This window comes from Scyliorhinus canicula, chromosome 14 (assembly GCF_902713615.1).
Source record: "Scyliorhinus canicula chromosome 14, sScyCan1.1, whole genome shotgun sequence".
Taxonomy (NCBI): Eukaryota; Metazoa; Chordata; class Chondrichthyes; order Carcharhiniformes; family Scyliorhinidae; genus Scyliorhinus; species Scyliorhinus canicula.
The window spans coordinates 62,066,910-62,088,069 of record NC_052159.1 but is presented as its reverse complement, the minus strand read 5'-3'; the positions used below and the strand labels follow the sequence as shown (position 1 = coordinate 62,088,069).

Here is a 21,160-nt window from a genome sequence, read left to right as displayed (position 1 = left end):
GGGGAGGGGTAATTATGATGCAATTAGGCAAGAATTAAGCAGCATAAGATGGGAACAGAAACTGTCAGGGAAAGGCACAAATGAAAAGTGGAGCTTGTTCGAGGAACAAATGCTGCGTGTCCTTGAAAGGTATGTCTCTGTCAAGCAGTGAGGAAATGGCCGTGTGAGGGAACCATGGTTCACAAAAGTGGTTGAATGTCTTGTCAAGAGGAAAAAGGAAGCGTATAGAAGGATGAGAAAACAAGGTTCAGTTGGGTTGTTTGAGGGTTACAAGGTAGCAAGGAATGAGCTTAAAAAAAAAAAAGGGGGCTTAGGAGAGCTAGGAGGGGGCAAGAGAAGACCTTGGCGGGTCGGATCAAGGAAAACCCATGGCTTTTTACTCTTGTGTGAGAAATAATGACCAGGGTGAGGTTAGGGCTGGTCAGGGACAGTAGTGGGAACTTGTGCATGGAGTCAGGATAGATAGGAGAGGCGTTGAATGAATACTTTTCTTCAGTGTTCACCAAGGAGAGGGGCCATGTTTTTGAGGATGAGTGATACAGGCGGGTAGGCCGGAAGAGGTAGATATTCTGAGGAAGGATGTATTAGCAATTTTGAAAAACCTTAGGGTCAACAAGTCCCCTGGGCCAGATGGGATATATCCTAGGATTCTTTGGGAGGCAGGGGGTGAGATTGCAGAGCCGTTGGCTTTGATCTTTGGGTCCTCACTGTCCACGGGGATAGTGCCAGAGGACTGGAGAGTGGCAAATGTTGTTCCTCTGTTCAAGAAAGGGAATAGGAATGACCCTGGTAATTGTAGGCCGGTTAATCTTACTTCGGTGGTCGGTAAATTAATGGAAAAGGTCCTGAAGGATAGGATTTATGACCATTTGGAAAGATGCAGCTTAATCTGGGATAGTCAACACGGATTCGCGAAGGGCAAGTCTTGCCTCCCAAATTTGATTGAATTCTTTGAGGAGGTTAGAGCAGTTGATGTTGTATACATGGATTTTAGTAAGGCGTTTGATAAGGTACCCCATGGTCGGCTCATGAAGAAAGTTAAGAGTTGTGGGATAGAGGGAAATTTGGCCAATTGGATAAGTAACTGGCTATCACGTAGAAGACAGAGTGGTGGTGGATGGAAATTTTTCAGGCTGGAGACTAGTTAAGAGCGGTGTACCACAGGGATCAGTGCTGGGTCCTCTGCTATTTGTGATTTTTATCAATGACTTGGAGGAGGGGGCAGAAGGGTGGGGTCAGTAAATTTGCTGATGACACCAAGGTTGGTGGAGTAGTGGATGAGCTGGAGGGCTGTTGTAGGCTGCAAAGAGACATTGATAGGATGCAGAGCTGGTCCGAAAAATGGCAGATGAAGTTTAACCCTGATAAGTGTGACGTGATTCATTTTGGTAGAAAAAATTTGAATGTGGATTACAGGGTCAACGGCAGGGTTCTGAGTAATGTGGAGGAACACCAAGATCTTGGGGTTCATGTCCACAGATCTCTGAAGTTTGCCACTCAAGTGGACAGAGCTGTGAAGAAGACTTATAGTCTGTTAGCGTTTATTAACCGGGGGCTTGAGTTTAAGAGCTGCGGGGTTATGCTGCAACTATACGTGACACTGGTGAGACCACATTTGGAGTATTGTGTGCAGTTCTGGTCACCTCACTATAGGAAGGATGTGGAAGCATTGGAAAAGGTGCAATGGAGATTTACCAAGATGTTGTCTGGTTTGGAGGATAGGTCTTGTGAGGAAAGGTTGAGGGAGCTAGGGCTTTTCTCTAGAGCGGAGAAAGATGAGAGGCGACTTAATAGAGGTTTATTAGATGATGAGGGGGATAGATAGAGTGGACATTCAGAGACTATTTCCTCGGGTGGATGTAGCTGTTACAAGGGGGCATAACTATAAGGTTCAGAGTGGGAGATATAGGAGGGATGTCCGAGGTAGGTTCTTTACTCAGAGAGTGGTTAGGGTGTGGAATGGACTGCCTGCTGTGATAGTGGAGTCGGACACTTTAGGAACTTTCAAGCGGTTATTGGATAGGCACATGGAGCACACCAGAACGACAGGGAGTGGGATAGCTTGATCTTGGTTTCGGACAAAGCTCGGCACAACATCGAGGGCCAAAGGGCCTATTCTGTGCTGTACTGTTCTATGTTCTCTGTGTTTTATTTTTTCTCTGATTGTAGGGTCCTATGAAGCGATAACTTTTACGATGGTTATAATTGGAAAATCTAATTTGCTTAATGTTTAATTTAAAGTCACACTTTGCAGGAACGCAACCTCAACATTAAATGATTAATTATGTCATACAAATGGCGCTGCGCAGGGAAACAATGTGACAATTATAAAATCTGTAATTGTTTGGATATGTGTATACCTTGAACAATATCACTTCCTTTAAGTTAGAGTTTTCTATTTAGCCATACCATTTGAAATTCTTTATTGCTGTGATTTTCTTTTGTTTTCAATATATTTTTAGTGGTGGAATAACTGGGAGGTTTTCTTCTCGACTTCTTTCACAGGCAGCAGCTCGGTTACAGAGTTTTTCCGAATTATGAATAGACAATTCACAGATCACGAATGGAATACAATCAAAATGGCAGGTGATGAATGGGCACAACTGGTCATGTTTCACAGACACTGGGTATGTTTTATTTATAAGAGAATTGTTTTAATTTAGCTAGTTTCTACATACACATTAAAATACCATTTTACAACTTTTAGATTAAAACTTACAGAATTGTTACAGTACAGAAGGACGCCACTTGGCCAGTCATGTCTGCAGCAGCTCCTCGAATGGGCAGTTCACCTGGTGCCATACACTGCCTTCTCTCCCTAACCCTGCGCTTTCCTCCTTTTCACATAATAATCCAATTCCTTCATGGATGTCTCGATTGTACTTGCCTCCACCACACACACAGCCGGTGCATTGCAGATCCTAATCACATGCTGTGTGAAAAGGTTTCTCTTCCTGTTCCCATTCTTTTTACCAATTATTTTCAAACTGTGTCCCCTCATTCTCGATCCTTTCACTAATGGGAGAAGTCTTTCTCTACCTACTCTGTCCAGATTTTGAATACCCCTGTCAGATCTTCTCTCAGCCTTGACAAAGTGTTATCCAGACTCGATGGTAGCTCCATTCACTCTCCACAGATGCTGTCAGACCTGCTGAGATTATCCAGCAATTTTTGATTTTGATCCTCTCAGCCTTATCTTCTCCATGGAAAACAATCTCAACTTCTCCAATCTATTTAACTGAAGTTCCTCATCACTGGAACTTTTCTTGTGAACCCTTCTTGCACTCTCTAATGCCTTCATAACTTTCTAAAGTGTGGTACCCAGAACTGGACTCAATTCTCCAATTGAGGCCTATTTTAGTGTTTTGTACAAGTTTAACAAAGCCTCCTTGCTCTTACATTTTGTGCCCCTCTTAAAGTCTAGGATCGTATACATAGATTCGGCCCCACAGTGCGGAAGGAGGCCATTCAGCCCATTGAGTCTGCACTGGCCTTGAAAGAGCACCTTACCTAGGTCCACTGTCCCACCTTATCCTCATAACCCCACCTAACCTGCACATCTTTGGACTGAGATGGGAAACCAGTGCTCCTTTAGGAAACCCACACATATACTTTGCTATGCACTATCTCAACCAGCCCTGCGACCTTCAATGACTTGTGCCCATATACAACCAGGCCCCTTGACTCCTGCACCCTTTTTAAAATTGTACTCTATATTTTGTATTGTCTCTCAATCACCACATTGAATTTCATCTACCACTTGTCCGGTCATTCCATCAACTTGTAGATACCATTTTAAAGTTCTACACCATCCTCCTCACAGTTCACAGTGCTTCCAATTCTCATATCATCCTCCCATTCTGAAATTGTGCCCTGGTCTCGGTCATTGATATTTATCAGGAAGATAAGGGTTCTAACTCTGATACCTGGGGAACTGGACTACAAACCTTCCTCCAATCTGAAAAATATCCATTAACCACTTGTCATTCAACTAATTTTGCATCCACGTTGCTATTGTACCTATTATTCCATGAGCTATGACTTTCTGCTTTCATAATCTCCATCTCTCGATTAATTTGCTCCACCTTTTCCCTTTGTGGGAAGAATATCCCTTGACTGTGCTGAGCTCTCTTCAGGTACCATACCCTAAAAGGGCAATGGCATCCATGGACTTCCATGGTTATGCTTGTCAATGTACCGCAATGGTTTGCTGTTACCTTCTGACTGACCAGAAGACAGTCCTGCTCTTGCTGCCTGCCACAGGTATTTGGACGGATTTGCAAGTTGATCTTCAATCTATTCGTTCATGTTATGAACCATGGCCATGAAATCCCAGAGTGAGACACCAACCTGGAGCTTCTGGCTCGGAGGCAGGGATGCTTCATACCTTGCCACAGAACCTCCCGTGTTTCCAACCTATCACTTCTTTAAAGGTAGCCCATTGCTCAGTTACTGTTTTTCCTGGCAGCGTTTGGATTTGGGACAGATAATTGGAATCGTTCTTGCCCCATTAGAGTTGGCTTTCTGCAGTTAATTATTCTTAATCTGAATAGTTATTTGTCCTTTTACATAGTCTACCTAAGCCATATGATGCAATGATTACTGTCTTCTAAATGTACTCCTGGCATTTGATGTACTTGGCCCTCCTCATTCTCAAGAGCCAGGTCTAGCAGTGCCTCCTTTTTTTCTGGACTGGAAACATACTGTGGTAGAACATTCTCCTGGACACTCTTTTTAGAAACTCTTGTCCTTCCTTGCCCTTTACACTGCTACTATCCCAGCTTATATTCCGATAATTGAAGTTGCCAATTATAACTACTCTATAGTTCATGCACCTCTCTAATTTCCTTGTAAATTTGTTCCTCTGAATCCTTCCCACTAGTTGGTGGTCTAGCCATTACAATGAGCAATGTAATTGCATCATTTTTGTTCCTTAATTCCAGCCAAATAGATTTTGCCCTTGACCTCTCTGGGACATCCTCTGTCTCCTGCATCCAATGTTTCATAGATTTACAGTGCAGAAGAAGGCTATTTGGCCCATCGAGTCTGCACCAGCCTTTACAAAGAACACCCTACTCAAGCCCACATATCCACCCTATCCCTATAACCCAGTAACCCCCACTTAACCTTTGTGGCGACCAGGGGCTTTTCACAATAACTTCATTGCAGTGTTAATATAAGCCTACTTGTGACAATAATAAAGATTATTATATTACTGCAAAAATAATGGGCAAAAATGCTATTTGTTTTGTACATCCTCATACATGGTCTGTTCAGAAGGCCTATGAGAGAAGACCGCCTTATGGCTTTCACAAATGAGATGGTGATTCTACCTTCAGAGTACCACACACCTAATTTGTTCATCAAAAAAAACACTACAATCAGTTTAAATCTGAAAATACAGGTCCAGGCAGAGCATACAAAATAGTTTCATGCTACTTTAAGATTCACCTTTGCTGTCAGAGTTTATTTATATAGAATTTATTTTCAATTTAGAAAAAATAAAATATTTTCAAGTTTCAATTCTTTACTTTCCAGGCTTTGAAAGAAAGCTTTTTAAAGGCTATAGGAGTTGGAGTAGGATTTAATCTGCAGAGAATTGAGTTCCATGCATCACCATTACATATGCACGTAGGGCAGGTCTCCAAGGAAACAATAATGTTTTTGGATGGAGACCAGGAAGAAGCATGGACATTTGAGGTAAGATTACATAATACACATTAAACAAAGTAACTTGACTTTTATGAATGGTCACCTTATTGAAGATCTTTGATTCCGACTATTTGCTTGAGAGAGTGAGGGATGGAAGCTTTTAAAAAAAATTTCCCACTTTGTGCACTCCATCTTGACATTAATCGATGATTTATAAATGGTATCTATTGCCTTTCACCTTTCGATTATCAGTAAAAGTATGATTAAATTCCGCTTCAGCTACAAATTTACCTCTAGCTCATCCAAAGTTCTGCGACTTGTCTCCTATTCTGCATGAAGTCCCACACTCTACGCCTCTCATCTACATTGACTCACAGGCTCCCAACACTACAAATTTAAAGTTGTTATCCTTGTGTTTAAATCCCTCCATGACCTCTCCTCACCCTATGTCAGTAACCTCTGCTATCTCCAGCTCTGAAAATGTCCTCTCCTCTTTTCCTGTTCTGGTTTCTCTGGCCTCGCCTCACCAATAGTGACAATATTTTCAGCTGTCTAGACCCTATGCTGTGAATTCCTTCCTTAAACCTCTCGGTCTCTGCCACCTCTTCACCTTAAAGATCATCTCATTGATGCTCCTACTATTCCTTTCTTTTGTTTGGCATCCATTTTTCTCTAATGATTTCTTCATTGAAATGCTTTGGGATGTTTTTCAACATTAGATGTGCTATTGAATCCAAGATATTAAATTGCAACATGTTTAAATTAAATAAGACCACATTATGAAAACTTTCTTTGCTTTTTTAAAAATTTAGTATACCCAATTAATTTTTTTCCATTTAGGGGCAATTTAGTTTGTTCAATCCACCTACCTTGCACATCTTTGGGTTGTGGGGGTGAAACCCACGCAGACACGGGGAGAATGTACAAACTCCACGTGGATAGTGACCCAGAGCCAGGATCGAACCGGGGACCTCGTCGCCGTGAGACTGCAGTGCTCGCACTGTGCCAGTGTGCTGCCCCTCTTCTTTGCTTACTTAGAACACAAACGTGAAACTTGTGGATATTTAATAGATCTGACATATCAGTGATGTGCTATTCAGTGATGCAAATCAATAAATATTATGATCTCAGGAGAGACCAGTTTAGAAACTGAAAACCCAGGTGTGTACTAAAAGGATAAAAGCACACGGTTTACAGTCTATACCAAAATAATGTTATTGTGCAATCAGAACATGAACAATAATAAATACACGCTTATCAATTATGTTAAAGTTAATAAATGTATGATTAACTAAGTTACTTATTATCTAAACTACTCGTCAAATCACCCTTCCTTCTACATTCATCAGACTTGCACCCCAATAACTCAAGTCCAATACTTATCAAAAATTGGAAGATTAATCGCTTGGTCTGAGTATTACTTCAAAGATTCTTATAAGGGTTGAGATTTCTTGAACCTTGCATTTACTTCTGACAAGGTTTTCCCTTCAAATCTCCTTCAACCATCCTGTGTTTGTAAACTTCCTGTTCAACACAGGTATCACTAGCAAATTAAGCATAGCCACTTCAAGTCAGGACTCTACTGGTTATAATATTCTTTAACTATGTACTTTTGCATGTCTCTCTCTCTCTCTCTCCCTTTTTCTCTTTCTCCCTCTCAGCTCATCTATATCAGACTTCCAACTCACTGTCGCGAATCATTCAGCCAACAAAGGTTTCACCTCTTAGCCAATACCCAAAATTTCAACTGAATTCTCAAATGTTTTCTTTCTGCAGCCAGTTTGTTCTCCAATCTAAACTGCTTGAACACAGAATCTTACCCTTGTAATTACCCCATGTTGACTTGTTTCTCTATTGTTTATCTCCCAGGCATCTTGGTCACATGATCATTTACTGGAAGCCAGCTGTTTTATCAGAAATCATACTCTGGTGAAACCTATTTCTTAAAGAAACTATCACCCTAACAGAAAATATAGGCCTTTCCCCCCTAAAGCATATGGGCTATCACTAACCAGCAATTCATTTTTAATATAAACATTTTATAAGGATTATGATTTCATGTGAGTGTATAATTTTTATGAATAATTTTGTCTGTTAAATGAAGGTCCTTGCCTGCTAAAAGCAATAAAGGAGATGAAAATCCATTTGCCTTTGCAGTTTTCCTGAGTTTGAATGCTTCCATTGTTGATAGATGTATACTTTAAATATAAAGGGAAAATTGGCCCAAGCAATTAGCTAAAATAGCAAACACATTTTTGAGAAAGGAAAATAATTTATTGAAAAGGAAAGAAAGAACTTGCATTTCTGTATTACCTCTATAACCTTAGAGCATCCTAAAGTGCTCTACAGGCAATTATTTTGAGGTGTATTCACTGCTGTAACGTAGGAATTGAGACAGATAATTTGTGCATAACAAGCAGCAATGACCAGATACTCTATTTTAGTGATATTAGCAAGCAGAACTTTGGACAGAACCACAAAGAGAAATCCCTTGCTTTTTGTTTTGAAAAGTGTCACGTATCTGCTACATCTGCCGGAGTGCATTAACGTCTCACCCAAATGGCAGTGCAGCAGCCCTGTTGTACTGCATTGATCTTGTGCTCAAGTCATTGGAGTGGAACTTGAACCCAGAACATTGAGTCAGAAGCTAGAGTGCTCCACTGAGCCACAGCTGGCACAGTCATATTGGAAGCGAGTTAAGTATAATGGAGAGAAGGAACGTTTGCACAGAGCTATCATGTGTTAATATCAGACCAGCTGTTCTGCAGGAAACACATTACCATGCAGAAAATATAATTTATATTCACCAGTAATAAACTGTGACAATTTGGATATATATATAATCTTCCTGTGTTGACATTTCCAATTTCCTGCCTATTTTAGTTTGCAATTGCTGGCACTCTGACATCATCGTGTGGCAACAAATGCTATGTGGGGTTCAGTAAAATGTTTGTAAAATGTCTTTCAGGATGAAGACATTTATATCATCGTTATTGATTTGATTGTATATTCCAAGATGAAATGGTTATTTTAATTACAGGGAACATGAAAATTTATTTTTTTGGACTTTGTAAGAGATTTTTATAGAAATTTAGAATATTCACTGCAAATCCCATTATTGTTTATTCTATACCTTTTATTCTATAACTTGTATTATTTTATTCTTGAAAGTGAATGCTTTTTCCTCGAGCCTTCAAAATCATGTCTATCAGTTCAAGGTGCAATAAAAGCAAAATAATACAAAAGCTGGAAACCTAACGAAGTGCTGGGGAAAACTCAGCAGGTCTGAAAAAGAGTCATGTTTGACTTGAAGCATTCACTCCGTTTCTCTCGCCACAGATGCTGCCAGACTGTCTAAGTTTTTCCAACACTTACCGATTTTATTTCAATTCAAGATGTGTTAGATACTTGAGTAGGGTGATCTTTCCAAGGGCTGGCGCACACTTGATGGGCCGAATGGTCTCCTGCACTGTAAATTCTATGTAAATTTTATGATATTATGACAATTGCACAATTTTCAGAGATTGGTCAAAAGTATTCATCAGCATGAATATCATTACAAATATGCAACTTGCTTTCAAAATGAATCTCAAAGACAGCAATTTCCTTCAGTTATTGAGTGGTATTCAGTGTTACATTTCACTTAATGTTAGCTAATAAAACAGGACATCTTGTGCAGTATACCAAGAATCAATGGTTTAAAAAGAATCCACGTTGAATCTACATGTAGTTGCAGATTCCAGCCACCAAACTTAACTGCGGAAACCACACTATTGTTTGCCAGCCACCATGTTTGCAAAGGGAAACAAGCCCACTGTTTACACAGTGGGAGTCTAATGTTTCCACTATTACTGCAGTTGAAGTCTGCTGTTCATTTATTTATTTCCATGGATAGCTGCTTTTTATTCAGTTCTCTTATATTTAAAACTTCAATCACCACAAAAAATGTTACTCCTAAATCATGTGGATTGTGAAATTTAGACAGCAGCTTTTTATTTAATTCTGTTGATGTGTAACACACCTATCAATTCATCAATCTATTTTTAAGCAATTTTGACATTTATCCCCCAATTTAATTCATTTTGCAGTGCCATTGCGAACATCCTATATTTATTTAGTGCAGTCTCTCCCTAATGAAATGAAAATCGCTTATTGTCACAAGTAAGCTTCAAATGAAGTTACTGTGAAAAGCCCCTAGTCTCCACATTCTGGCGCCTGTTCGGGGACGCTGGTACGGGAATTGAACTGTGCTGCTGGCCTGCCTTGGTCTGCTTTAAAAGCCAACGATTTAGCCCAGTATGCTAAACCAGCCCCTGTGTAATTCTGTGTAATGCTGTTGTAGTTCTGAGTAGATATTTTCGTGTTCAGATGCTCCTTTTAGTGTATTTTTTTGAATACATTTGTATTGCAATGCATCTATTTGATTGGTAAAATAATCGGGGATCCAACAAAATTACCCATCTGGCAAGTTGGAAGTTCATGTCCTTGTGAATATATCTTTTCAATCTCTCCAAAGCCAGATCGTGTTAACGTTAAACGAGACCATGTTTGCATCAAATTTTAAGATGCTTTCTTCTGCAATGAAGTATAAGCAGAATTTCTCCGTTCAATCTAACAAAGGCTAGGGAACCCTGACAACATCTGGCCAGGATTCACCGATATCGCGGCCAAGTGCCGTTGCCGGCGTCAACAGGCCTCCAGGCCCAGTAATTCTCCTCCTCTTCGGGACTAGAACGCCGCCAGAGTGCTGTGTGCTGCTCTGGCGCCGAAAGCCGGCCCTACATGGCCGGCAAGGGTCCGCGCATGCGGGCCACGGCTGGCTCCGAGCCGGCGCATGCGCATGGTTGCCGTCTCCGCTCCGGCACCCGGGCAACACGGCGGAGCCCTACAGGGGCCCGGCACGGAGGAACATAGCCCCCCCCCCCCGCCACCCGGAATAAGCGCGGCCGCTGATCCGTAGCCCCCGATCGTGGGCCTGGCCACCCCCCCCCCCCCCCCCCCCACACCAGAGTCAGATCCCCCTGCCCCCCCACCAGGACAGCCCCCGCTGCCAGAGCGCTGAAGTTCCAGCAGGACCATATGTAAACCACACCGGCGGAACTCAGCGGGCACTCGGGCCATCGAGCTCGGAGAATTGCCACGGGGGCTGCTTACAACGGGCCTCGACTGGCGCCGCGGTAACCGCACGGGCACAATTGCCGCCGATTCTCCGGTCGCCAAAGAATCGGCAGCCCGCCGTCCGAGAGGCATGGCGAGATTCTCGCGCTCTCCCCGCCCCCGGCGAGTCTCTGACCCAGCGCGGGCTCGGAGAATCCCGGCCCCATGCTATGTACTGAAGATTCGTGCTCCAGAACTAGCTTCCCCTTAACCAAGATGTTCAGCACAGCTGCAGTATTGACAAATACTCAACTATATGGAAAATTGCCCAGATATGTCTTGACCACAAAGTGGGACAAATCTATTCCAACTAATTACTGCCCCATCAGTCTTCTCTCAATCATCTGCAGAGTATTATTGACAGTTGTTGCAAATTGTCTAATTCCATGATCCATATGTCATTTTTAGTTGGGTTGAACTTTTAAACGCAAGATAACGGAATCACTAGGTTTGGGAAGGTTCTAAGCAGGACTAGGGTAATTGCCATTCAAATGATAGTCCATGTTTTTTAAAAAGATAAATAAATGGAACAGTGAAAACATTAAACAATAGGTGGCACAGTTTGAGTTTTCTGGTAGAGACAAGTTGTCTAAACTTGACTCAACAAGGGATTTAAGTTATTTATGTGGGTCCCATATAAAAGAAAAGGTTGAAAGCAACAGTTGAGGGAATATCTTAAAGTATCCATATGCATTTCAGATCAAAGAGAAGTAATGTTGGAGATCATTGGTTTAAATCTCTATCGGTGTGGGAGATTTTTCTTTTGTTTGGTTTCATCTGCATATTTTTCACTGAAACGGTTAGCTTGGGAGTTGCTTTGAAACAGATAATTTACCTCTGAAGCTGGAACAGCTTGAAAACAGGCAGAGACGGAGAATCTGCCAGAAACTGTAGACCAGAACAAAGAAAAGTGCAGCACAGGAGCAGGCCCTTCGGCCCTCCAAGCCTGTGCCGACCATGCTGCCCATTGAAACTAAAATCTTCTGCACATCCAGGGTCCGTATCCCTCTATTTCCATTCTATTCATGTATTAAGAACTAAGAGCAGGAGTAGGCCATCTGGCCCCTCGAGCCTGCTCCACCATTCAATGAGATCATGGCTGATCTTTTGTGGACTCAGCTCCACTTTCCGGCCCGAACACCATGACCCTTAATCCCTTTATTCTTCAAAAAACTATCTATCTTTACCTTAAAAACATTTAATGAAGGAGCCTCAAATGCTTCACTGGGCAAGGCATTCCATAGATTCACAACCCTTTGGGTGAAGAAGTTCCTCCTAAACTCAGTCCTAAATCTACTTCCCCTTATTTTGAGGCTATGCCCCCTAGTTCTGCTTTCACACGCCAGTGGAAACAACCTGCCTGCATCTATCCTATCTATTCCCTTCATAATTTTATAGGTTTCCAAAAGATCCTCCCTCATCCTTCTATATTCCAACGAGTACAGTCCCAGTCTACTCAACCTCTCCTCTTAATCCAACCCCTTCAGCTATATTCCAACGAGTACAGTCCCAGTCTACTCAACCTCTCCTCTTAATCCAACCCCTTCAGCTCTGGGATTAACCTAGTGAATCTCCTCTGCACACCCTCCAGTGCCAGTACGTCCTTTCTCAAGTAAGGAGAGCAAAACTGAACACAATACTCTAGGTGTGACCTCACTAACCCCTTATACAATTGCAGCATAACCTTCCTAGTCTTAAACTCCATCCCTCTAGCAATGAAGGACAACATTCCATTTGCCTTCTTAATCACCTGTTGCACCTGTAAACCAACTTTCTGTAACTCGTGCACTAGCACACCCATGTCTCTCTGCACAGCAGCATGCTTTAATATTTTATCGTTTAAATAATAATCCCGTTTGCTGTTATTCCTACCAAAATGGATAACCTCACATTTGTCAACATTGTATTCCATCTGCCGGACCCTAGCCCATTCACTTAACCTATTCAAATCCCTCTGCAGACTTCCAGTATCCTCTGCACTTTTTGCTTTACCACTCATCTTAGTGTCATCTGCAAACTTGGACACATTGCCCTTGGTCCCCAACTCCAAATCATCTAAAATCTTCTGCACTTCCAGGGTCCATATCCCTCCCATCCTATTCATGTATTTGTCAAGATGCCCCTTAAACGTCACTATAGTTTCTGCTTCCACCACCACCTCCAGCAGCGAGTTCCAGGCACCCACTACCCTCTGTTTTTAAAAAAAAAACTTGCCTCGTACATTTCCTCTAAACCTTGCCCCTCGCACCTTAAACCTATGCCCCTAGGAATTGACCCCTCTACCCTGGGAAAAAGCCTCTGACTATCCACTCTGTCTATGCCTCTCATAATTTTGTAGACCTCTATCAGGTCGCCCCTCAACCTCCGTCGTTCCAGTGAGAACAAACTAGTTTATTCAACCTCTTCTCATAGCTAATGCCCTCCATACCAGTCAACATCCTGGTAAATCTCTTCTGCACCCTCTCTAATGCCTTCACATCCTTCTGGTAGTATGGCGACCAGAATTGAACACTATACTCAAAGTGTGGCCTAACTAAGGTTCTATACAACTGCAAAATGACTTGCCAATTTTTATACTCAATGGCCCGGACAATGAGGCAAGCACGCCGTATGCCTTCTTGACTACCTTCTCCACCTGTGTTACCCCTTTCAGTGACCTGTGGACCTGTGCACCTAGATCTCTCTGACTGTCAATACTCTGGAGGGTTCTACCATTCACTGTATATTCCCTACCTGCATTAGACCTTCCAAAATGCATTGCCTCACATTTGTCCGGATTAAACTCCATCTGCTATCTCTCTGCCCAAGTCTCCAAACTATCTAAATCCTGCTGAATCCTCTGACAGTCCTCATCGCTTTCCGCAGTTCCACCAACCTTTGTGTCATCTGCAAACTTACTAATCAGACCAGTTACATTTTCCTCCAAATCATTTATATATACAACAAACAGCAAAGATCCCAGCACTGATCCCTGCGGAACACCACTAGTCACAGCCCTCCAATCAGAAAAGCACCCTTCCATTGCTACTCTCTGCCTTCTATGACCTAGCCAGTTCTGTATCCATCTTGCCTGCTCACCCCTGATCCTGTGTGACTTCACCTTTTTTACCAGTCTGCCATGAGGGACCTTGTTAATGGCCTTATTGAAGTCCATATAGACAACATCCACTGCCCTTCCTGCATCAATCATCTTTGTGACCTCCTCAAAAAAACTCTTATCAAGTTAGTGAGACACAACCTCCCCTTCACAGAACCATGCTGCCTTTCGCTAATAGACGAATGGCTATCCAAAATCATGGGTTTTTCTGAGTTGGAGTCACTAAGCAAGAGTGCAATGAGGCTCCTGCTTGAGCTGGGGTGGTGATAATTGTTAGGTGCTTATGAGTTGCAGGTTTATTTTTTCTTTCTCCAGATGTGGGCATCACTGGCTAGGCTGGTATTTCTTGCACATCCCAAATTGTCCTTCAGCTTGTGATGAGCTGGTGCCTTGAACTGTGGCAGTCTATGTTGCTTCATGAAAGACCTCAAGAAATCTCATAACTGAGAAAACAGTGCGGGAACGCTGTGGAGAATCAGAATGAATTTCTCAAAGCTGTTCGGTTTTGCCCCAGAGTATTGAAGGAACAGTCAAGATCTTGTCGTATATGGGAGTGCGCCTGAGTGGAACATGGAATATCCTGTTAATATTTTCCGGTTTAAAGTATGCATTTATGAAATATACTGTTAAGTTAGTAATTTGTTTAACTTAGTTCAGTAACAATCTTTGTTTCAAACTTGATCATTTGGCATAATTCTTTCAGTTAATAATTGGGAGTTTGAATTTCAATGATCTGCCTTGAGTTCGTAACAATGCAATCAAGCAGCAGTTACTCAGCAATAACCTTTTAAATTAGTTTGGGCTCTCCTAGGGGCACGGGGCTCCAGATCCCATTGCAGCATAGGTTCAAACTTGGTCAAAAGAGTTGAATTCCAGAAGTGAGGTGAGGGTGAATACTCTTGACATCAAGTCATTTGACCAATGTGGCATCAAGGAGGCTTAACAAATCGGGGGAAACCTCTGGTTGTCACATCTAGCACAAGGGAAGATAACGGCGGATAGACAATGGCATACATTCAAAGAGCACATGGGTGAACGGCAACAATTGTTCTTTCCTGTCTGGCACAAAAATAAAAGAGCACAGGTGGGCAAACCACAGCTTACTATTAAGGAAAATTGCAGTGAGTATGAGATCCAAGAAAGGGGAATCCATGAGCTTTATCTTCCAGATTTTATTAATTGAAGTAAAACATGTGGGACTTGGAAACTTGGTTTTCAAGAAGGAGTTAGATATAACTCTTGGAGCTAATGGAATCAAAGATTATGGGGGGGGGGGGGGGGGGGGGGGGGAGGAGGAGGAGGAGGAGAAAGGTGGTGAAGAGGTTACGGAGTTGGATGATCAGCCATGATAATTAATGCTGGATCAGGTTCGAAGATCCGAATGGCCTACTCCTCTTATTTTCAATGTTTCTATGTCTATATATTCAGTCATTTTTGTCTTCCAGCTGTGTGCTGGTCAACAAAGCTGCTGATCACATCTGCCTGGATGCTGTAACAACATGCAAAAAGGCAATGAATCCCTATGGTGCAAATCTGTGCCGGAAAATATTTTAATGAGCGCCCCTGTGTTCTGAGTCCATCCAGCTAAATAGTGCGTTTGATTTCTGGATCCTGTCTCAGCATGGAGTTATCCTGAGAAATTAATCCCTTTAAAGCAGGTTTCAACTTTGAAGCACACTTCAAAAGTCATTCTCTTTAGGATCTGTTGCATGGGAAAATGGCAAATACTAGAAATATAACAGCTGCTTAAAATAATGAATTGTACATCTTTAGTCATTCATTTTGCGATTTAATTTTTATTATCAACTGCCTTAACCTATTTTTCCTCTAACTTACTCTTTCCTAACTCCTCACCATCACCTCTTTTCTCCATCTGATCATAGAATGGTTACAGCATAAGAGGAGGCCATTTAACCCATCTGATTTGTACCAGCTCTCTAAGAACATTTCAGTTATTCCCACACTCCTGTCCTTTTCCCATAGCCCTGCATTTTTTCCCGATTGCTTATCCGATTTTGAAAGTCATGATAGAATCTGCCTCCACCACTTACTGAGACAGTGCATTCCGGATACTAGCCAGTTGCTGTCGGAAATGTTTTCCTCAAGTCACGGTTGGTTCTTTTACTGTTCAGCTTAAATTGGTGTCCTTCAGTTCTCGACCCTTCTGCCAATAGGAACAATTTCTATCTACTCATATAGATGTCTCATGATTTTGAACATTTCTTCAAATCACCTCTCAAGCTTCTCTTTAAGAATAGCCCAAACTTTTTTTTTATTTAAAAAAAAAAGCAACAAAGATTAACCCAGCTTCTCCAATCTATTGACTTATCTGAAGTCCCTCATCTCTGGAACTATTCTCAGAAATCTCTTGTGCACCTCGAAAGCTCTCCCATCCTTCCTGAAATATGATGAGAAATGCTCCAGATGAGGCAGAACCCCTCTTTTAGAAAGGTTCATTATAATTTTCATTATAATCTTTCGTATCCATGCCTCTATTTATAAAGCCCAGGATTCTGGATAGTTTTTCAATTGCTTTCTCAACCTGCCCTGTCACTTATACTGAAAGGTGCACTAATACCTTGAGGTCTCTATTCCAGCACTCGCTTTAGAATTGCACTTATTAATTTACATTGCCTCTCCTTGTTCATCTTGTTAAGTGAATTGGGCATTCTGAATTCTTAGTGTACCCGAACAGGCGCCAGAATGTGGCGACTCGGGGCTTTTCACAGTCACTTCATTGCAGTGTTAATGTAAGCCTACTTGTGATAATAAAGATTATTATTATCTGACCAGAATACATAATTTCACACTTCTGCATTAAATTTCATCTGCCACATGTCCATCCATTCCATCAGCCTATCTGTCACTCCTCATCACAGTGTACAATACTTCCCAGGTTTTGTGTCATCTGCAAAATTTGAAATTGTGTCCTCTACACCCATGTCTAGCTCATTAATATATATAATCAAGAAAAACAGTAGTCTTAGTCGCACCCCCTGGCCAACCACAGTGTGCATCTTCCTCCAGTCTGCAAAACAACCATACACCACTTATCTGTTTCCTGTCACTCAGCCGACTTGTTATCCATACTGCCACTGCCTCTTATTCGAGGCATTGTCAAACTCGGGGGCGCGACCCGCAGGTGGGTCACGGGAGGGTCGCGGAACCGTCCGTGGCGGCGTTCCCAATCGCGCAAATCTGTGCCCAACAGCCACAGCAGCTGGCTGTTAATAACGCCGGCTGCAAGCAGCCTTCAAAATCGCCTCGAACATGTTTTTTTAAAAAAAAATGCGGCCACGCTGCGCATGCGTGTCAGATAACTATACGCATGAGCCCCGATGATTGGGCACGCATGCAGAGTGCGGCCAGATTTTTTTTAAACAGCCGCAGCTTTTTGTTTTACAAGTTCGGGGCGGTTTTATTAATTTATTTTATTCATATTTGTTTTACAAGTTCAGCGGGGGGGGGGGGAGGGGTTTATTTGATAAAAAAATTTACGGAAAAATTGGACAGTTGGAGACTCCATACTTTCCGACCTGGGAAGGCTTCACCTTCATTCAACAGGTTCCATTGGAGGAGCGTGTACGAGGGCCAAAGGGACCCAAAACCATTTCCTCCATTTTTGTCAGCAGCAAACAAGGGAAGAGAAAATGGTGGGTCGCACAGGTTGGCCGATGTGGATTGCGAAGGTCGGCTGGGTTGGGTCCCGAAGGTTGGCCGGTTGATAAAAATGGGTCCCCAGAAAAAAACTTTGTAGAACACGGGCTTATTCCATGGGCTTCAGTCTTGTTGACGTATCTATTATATGGACCTTTATCAGATGTCTTTTAGATGTCCATGGGCACACATCGATGACATATGCACCCTTTTTATGCTTCATCTTATTTATTCTCTTACATCATCTTGGGCGCTGTTGTTTTGTTTGCATTACCCTTCCCCCTTGTGGGAAAGTATCATGATTGTACCCGTACAATCTGATCTTTAATGGCAGCCCATTGTTCCATGCTGGTTTTGTCTGCCAATCTTTAATCCCAATTTATCTGGGCCAGATTGGTTCCTACTCACTGAAATTCATCAAAATTCCCCTGGACACATTTCAGAAACTCCCTCTCTACCTTTTACATTATAACTTTGCCCTGTCTATATTAGGATGATTAAAGTTGCTCATCGCCATTACCATCTTTTTTATCACTCTGAAATGTCATTGTAAATTTGCCCTTCAATATCATTTCCATTAGTCGGTGTGCTATGGAGGTATGATAGCACCCCTACTGTTTCTTAACTCGAACCATACAGGTTCTGTGGGACTTGATAAAGTTATAGTGAAGATTCAACTACCTTTTACTAGCAATGAGGATTTACAGTTATGAAGATGGGCTCAAACATGGGAACATTTTTTAAACTGTAATCGGTAAGTTAAATGGATCTGCGAAAGGTTTTGAGGATATATCCTCGGCAGGGTAAATAATGAAAGATTGTTTCAAAAGAGCAAAAGAAAAATTATTATTTTTGCACACAAGTAATTAAAGCGTGGGATGTTATGCCAAATTTCCATTGAAGTAGGCAAAAGTTTATCTCAAAGTAATTTATTAGTTGAAATGGAAGATTAGGCCAAAAGGGAAGGACCGAGCAATTGGAGTACATATAAAGAGCTGACACTGATTCCAGCATGAGGTACCTAATGGCCTGTGCTGTCAGTTTTATGATTTTGTGTACTGGATTGCCAACCTAAGCAGAGGCCAAACTCCTTGGCACTGGGAATGTCATCATCAAGTCAGTGTGGCATGAATGAAAAACTGGGACTGCAGCATCTGAGCACAGGTGGTGCATAGCATAAAGGAATTGAAAAGGATTTCATACCCACAGAAGAATCATTTTCATAAAATCGAGCTAGTGGGGAATCACATAATGGGAGTGCAGAAGCGATTGCCTTTTTTTCTGAGCTCTGGCTCCACTCCCCTTTTATCCTTTTATTTTATCCTGATTTCATATTTGCTTTCTCCTGGGTTGCATGGCTTACGCAATATCCCTGGAGGTTTCTGATTGGTGCTTTTGCAAGAAGAGCCGAGATGAACAGTAGAAATCCTCGTTTGTTCATGATGGTCGGAATGAGCTGGGCTAGGGCCCAGCCTGCCGTGGCGTAGTTGCTGCTGAGTGAGCTCTCGCTTTGGTGTTGTATGCATCCAGATGATGGCCGCCGTTGAAAATGTTGTCTTGGATGAGAAACTCGGCTCTGTGATGCAGGTCACCAGAGCTCACTTGGAGGAATTGTGGGGTACTTTTGAGAGAGTGTTAGGGGTGCAAAAGTTCTTGCACTTGAAAGGGCACTTACCCTGGTGAAGGCCTGCCTTCAGGTCTGCATGGTCTGTCGTTTATCCTGACAGGTTCGGGAAGTAGGGGACAAGCAAGGTGTGTTCGTGGGCTCGCTCCCTAGCAAGAGGAGAGAGGTGAGTTCTGGATTGAGTTTGAAAATTGGCTGCTGTGTTTTGGTAATCTTCTTTGGAGGCTGGGTGTATTAGATTCGCTGAAGCACAACTAACCTGTTCTTTCAGGCCAGGGGTCAGTCAGGCCCACCAAACGCTAGTCCTATATCATCCTATACTCTATGCTAGTCAGTGCAGAAGGAGGCCATTCGGCCCATTGAGTCTGCACCGGCACTTGGAAAGAGCACCCTACCTAAGCCCACACCTCCACCCCATCCCCGTAACCCAGCAACCACAATTAACCCCTTTGGACACTATTACGGCCAATCCACCTAACCTGCACATCTTTGGACTGTGGGAGGAAACCGGAGCGCCCGGAGGAAACCCACGCAGACATGTGGAGAACGTGCAAACTCCACACAGACAGTGAGCCAGCAGGGAATCGAACCTGGGACCCTGGAGCTGTGAAGCAACTGTGCTACCGTGCTGCCCCCAAGTCGTCCAGGGTGCCCCCAACAAGCGTAGTCGAGTCGTCCCAGACCCCAGCCGGAGAGACGGCATGGTGGAAGTAATGGTGCCTGGTGCTTCAATCCTTGGAATCTGAAGAGTTCTTGCTGAACCTTGCTTATCATTTATCTTCTCGTGCAATATGGATGCTGTTTTTATCCTGCAATTTACCCTGCAATTCTTCTACAATCCTGGACGTTACTTACGCCCTTGTGATTATGTTTCTTTTATATTTAAAGTTGTCTTTTCTCCTACAGGGGAGTGCAACATTTGAGTGTGAAGGCAGGTGTTGTTGATTATCTTGTTTTATCAAAATCAAGTCGAGTAATTAGGTGAAATGTAACCTGTGCAGTTTTACCTTTTCTTGTTATTATGTTTTATAATCCTTGGGACTGTGGTTGGGGAGTGTCCTATCCTGTGTGTAAGAAGGATGAGTGGTGCCAGAGCGGAGTGAAGGGTGGTTGGGTTGGTTTGGGCTGGTACGGTTGGTTTGGGCTGGTAGGATTAGTTCAGTCCTCGGTGAGATTGAGGATAGACCCTCCCAGTTAAAGCTGAACCATATCGGCTTTTTTTGGGTTTGATTTTTTGTTTTTAATTTTGGGGTATTTGAATTTAAAATTCCGTGCCTTATCCTTTTTATCGCCTGGGCAGATTTTGGATCCTGGGGAGGACCGGGTTCCTTCCGACTCTTGGGGTTGAGCCTTCCTTCATATGGGTATCTTCCTGTGGGGCACAGTGAGGTGAGATGTTAATTGTGCAAGGGTTGTTGAGGAGAGTGATCGCTCTTGGTATCTTTTCTGTGATGGCGGTGATTCTGAATTATTTCGGTGTTTTTTCCTTGGAGGCTTGTTTCTTTCTCTCTTCATCCAGGCAAGCAAGAGGTGTTACTAATCTTGACGTGGTCTGTTGATCTGGGGGGGAGGCTCCCCTGACTGTACCAGGGAGGTGGGAATCAGCACTCCCTCCCAGGACGCCCAATTGTTGGGGGTCTTAACGTTGGTGGTTCTTGGGTTAGGATCCATCCGTTGGAGTGATCATCCTTTTATTCAGAGTATTAGTGGGGACGGTGTGTTGCCCTGGATGGGGTGAGGGAGGTCGAGGTTTGGCTGGGGCACATGTTTTGGCATGTGCTGGAGGCTCTGGAGTTATAGTTTTCTGTGTCAGGATGTGCTGGGCTCGGTCAGGTCTGGAACTATGGCTAGTATCCTGTTGTCTCTGGGGGGCTTGTTGGGGGCACCCTGGGCGATTAGGCTTTACTTTTTCGGTGCACAGAGGCCTAGGGTTAAGCTATACTTGATTGATATCCTGATATTCCCCTTGGGGG

The 21,160-nt window shown here is 42.8% G+C and overlaps 1 protein-coding gene across 2 annotated transcripts in view; it reads left to right on the top strand.

The window, feature by feature from the left end:
- The window catches only part of aasdhppt (aminoadipate-semialdehyde dehydrogenase-phosphopantetheinyl transferase), an 81,672-nt gene that overhangs the window by 38,688 nt on the left and 21,824 nt on the right, over positions 1-21,160 (top strand). For both annotated transcript variants that reach the window (XM_038817657.1, XM_038817658.1), the window contains exons 3-4: positions 2,506-2,627; positions 5,539-5,700. In XM_038817657.1, coding sequence (XP_038673585.1) covers positions 2,506-2,627; positions 5,539-5,700 — 284 coding nt within the window. The remainder of the gene's footprint in view (positions 1-2,505; positions 2,628-5,538; positions 5,701-21,160) is intronic.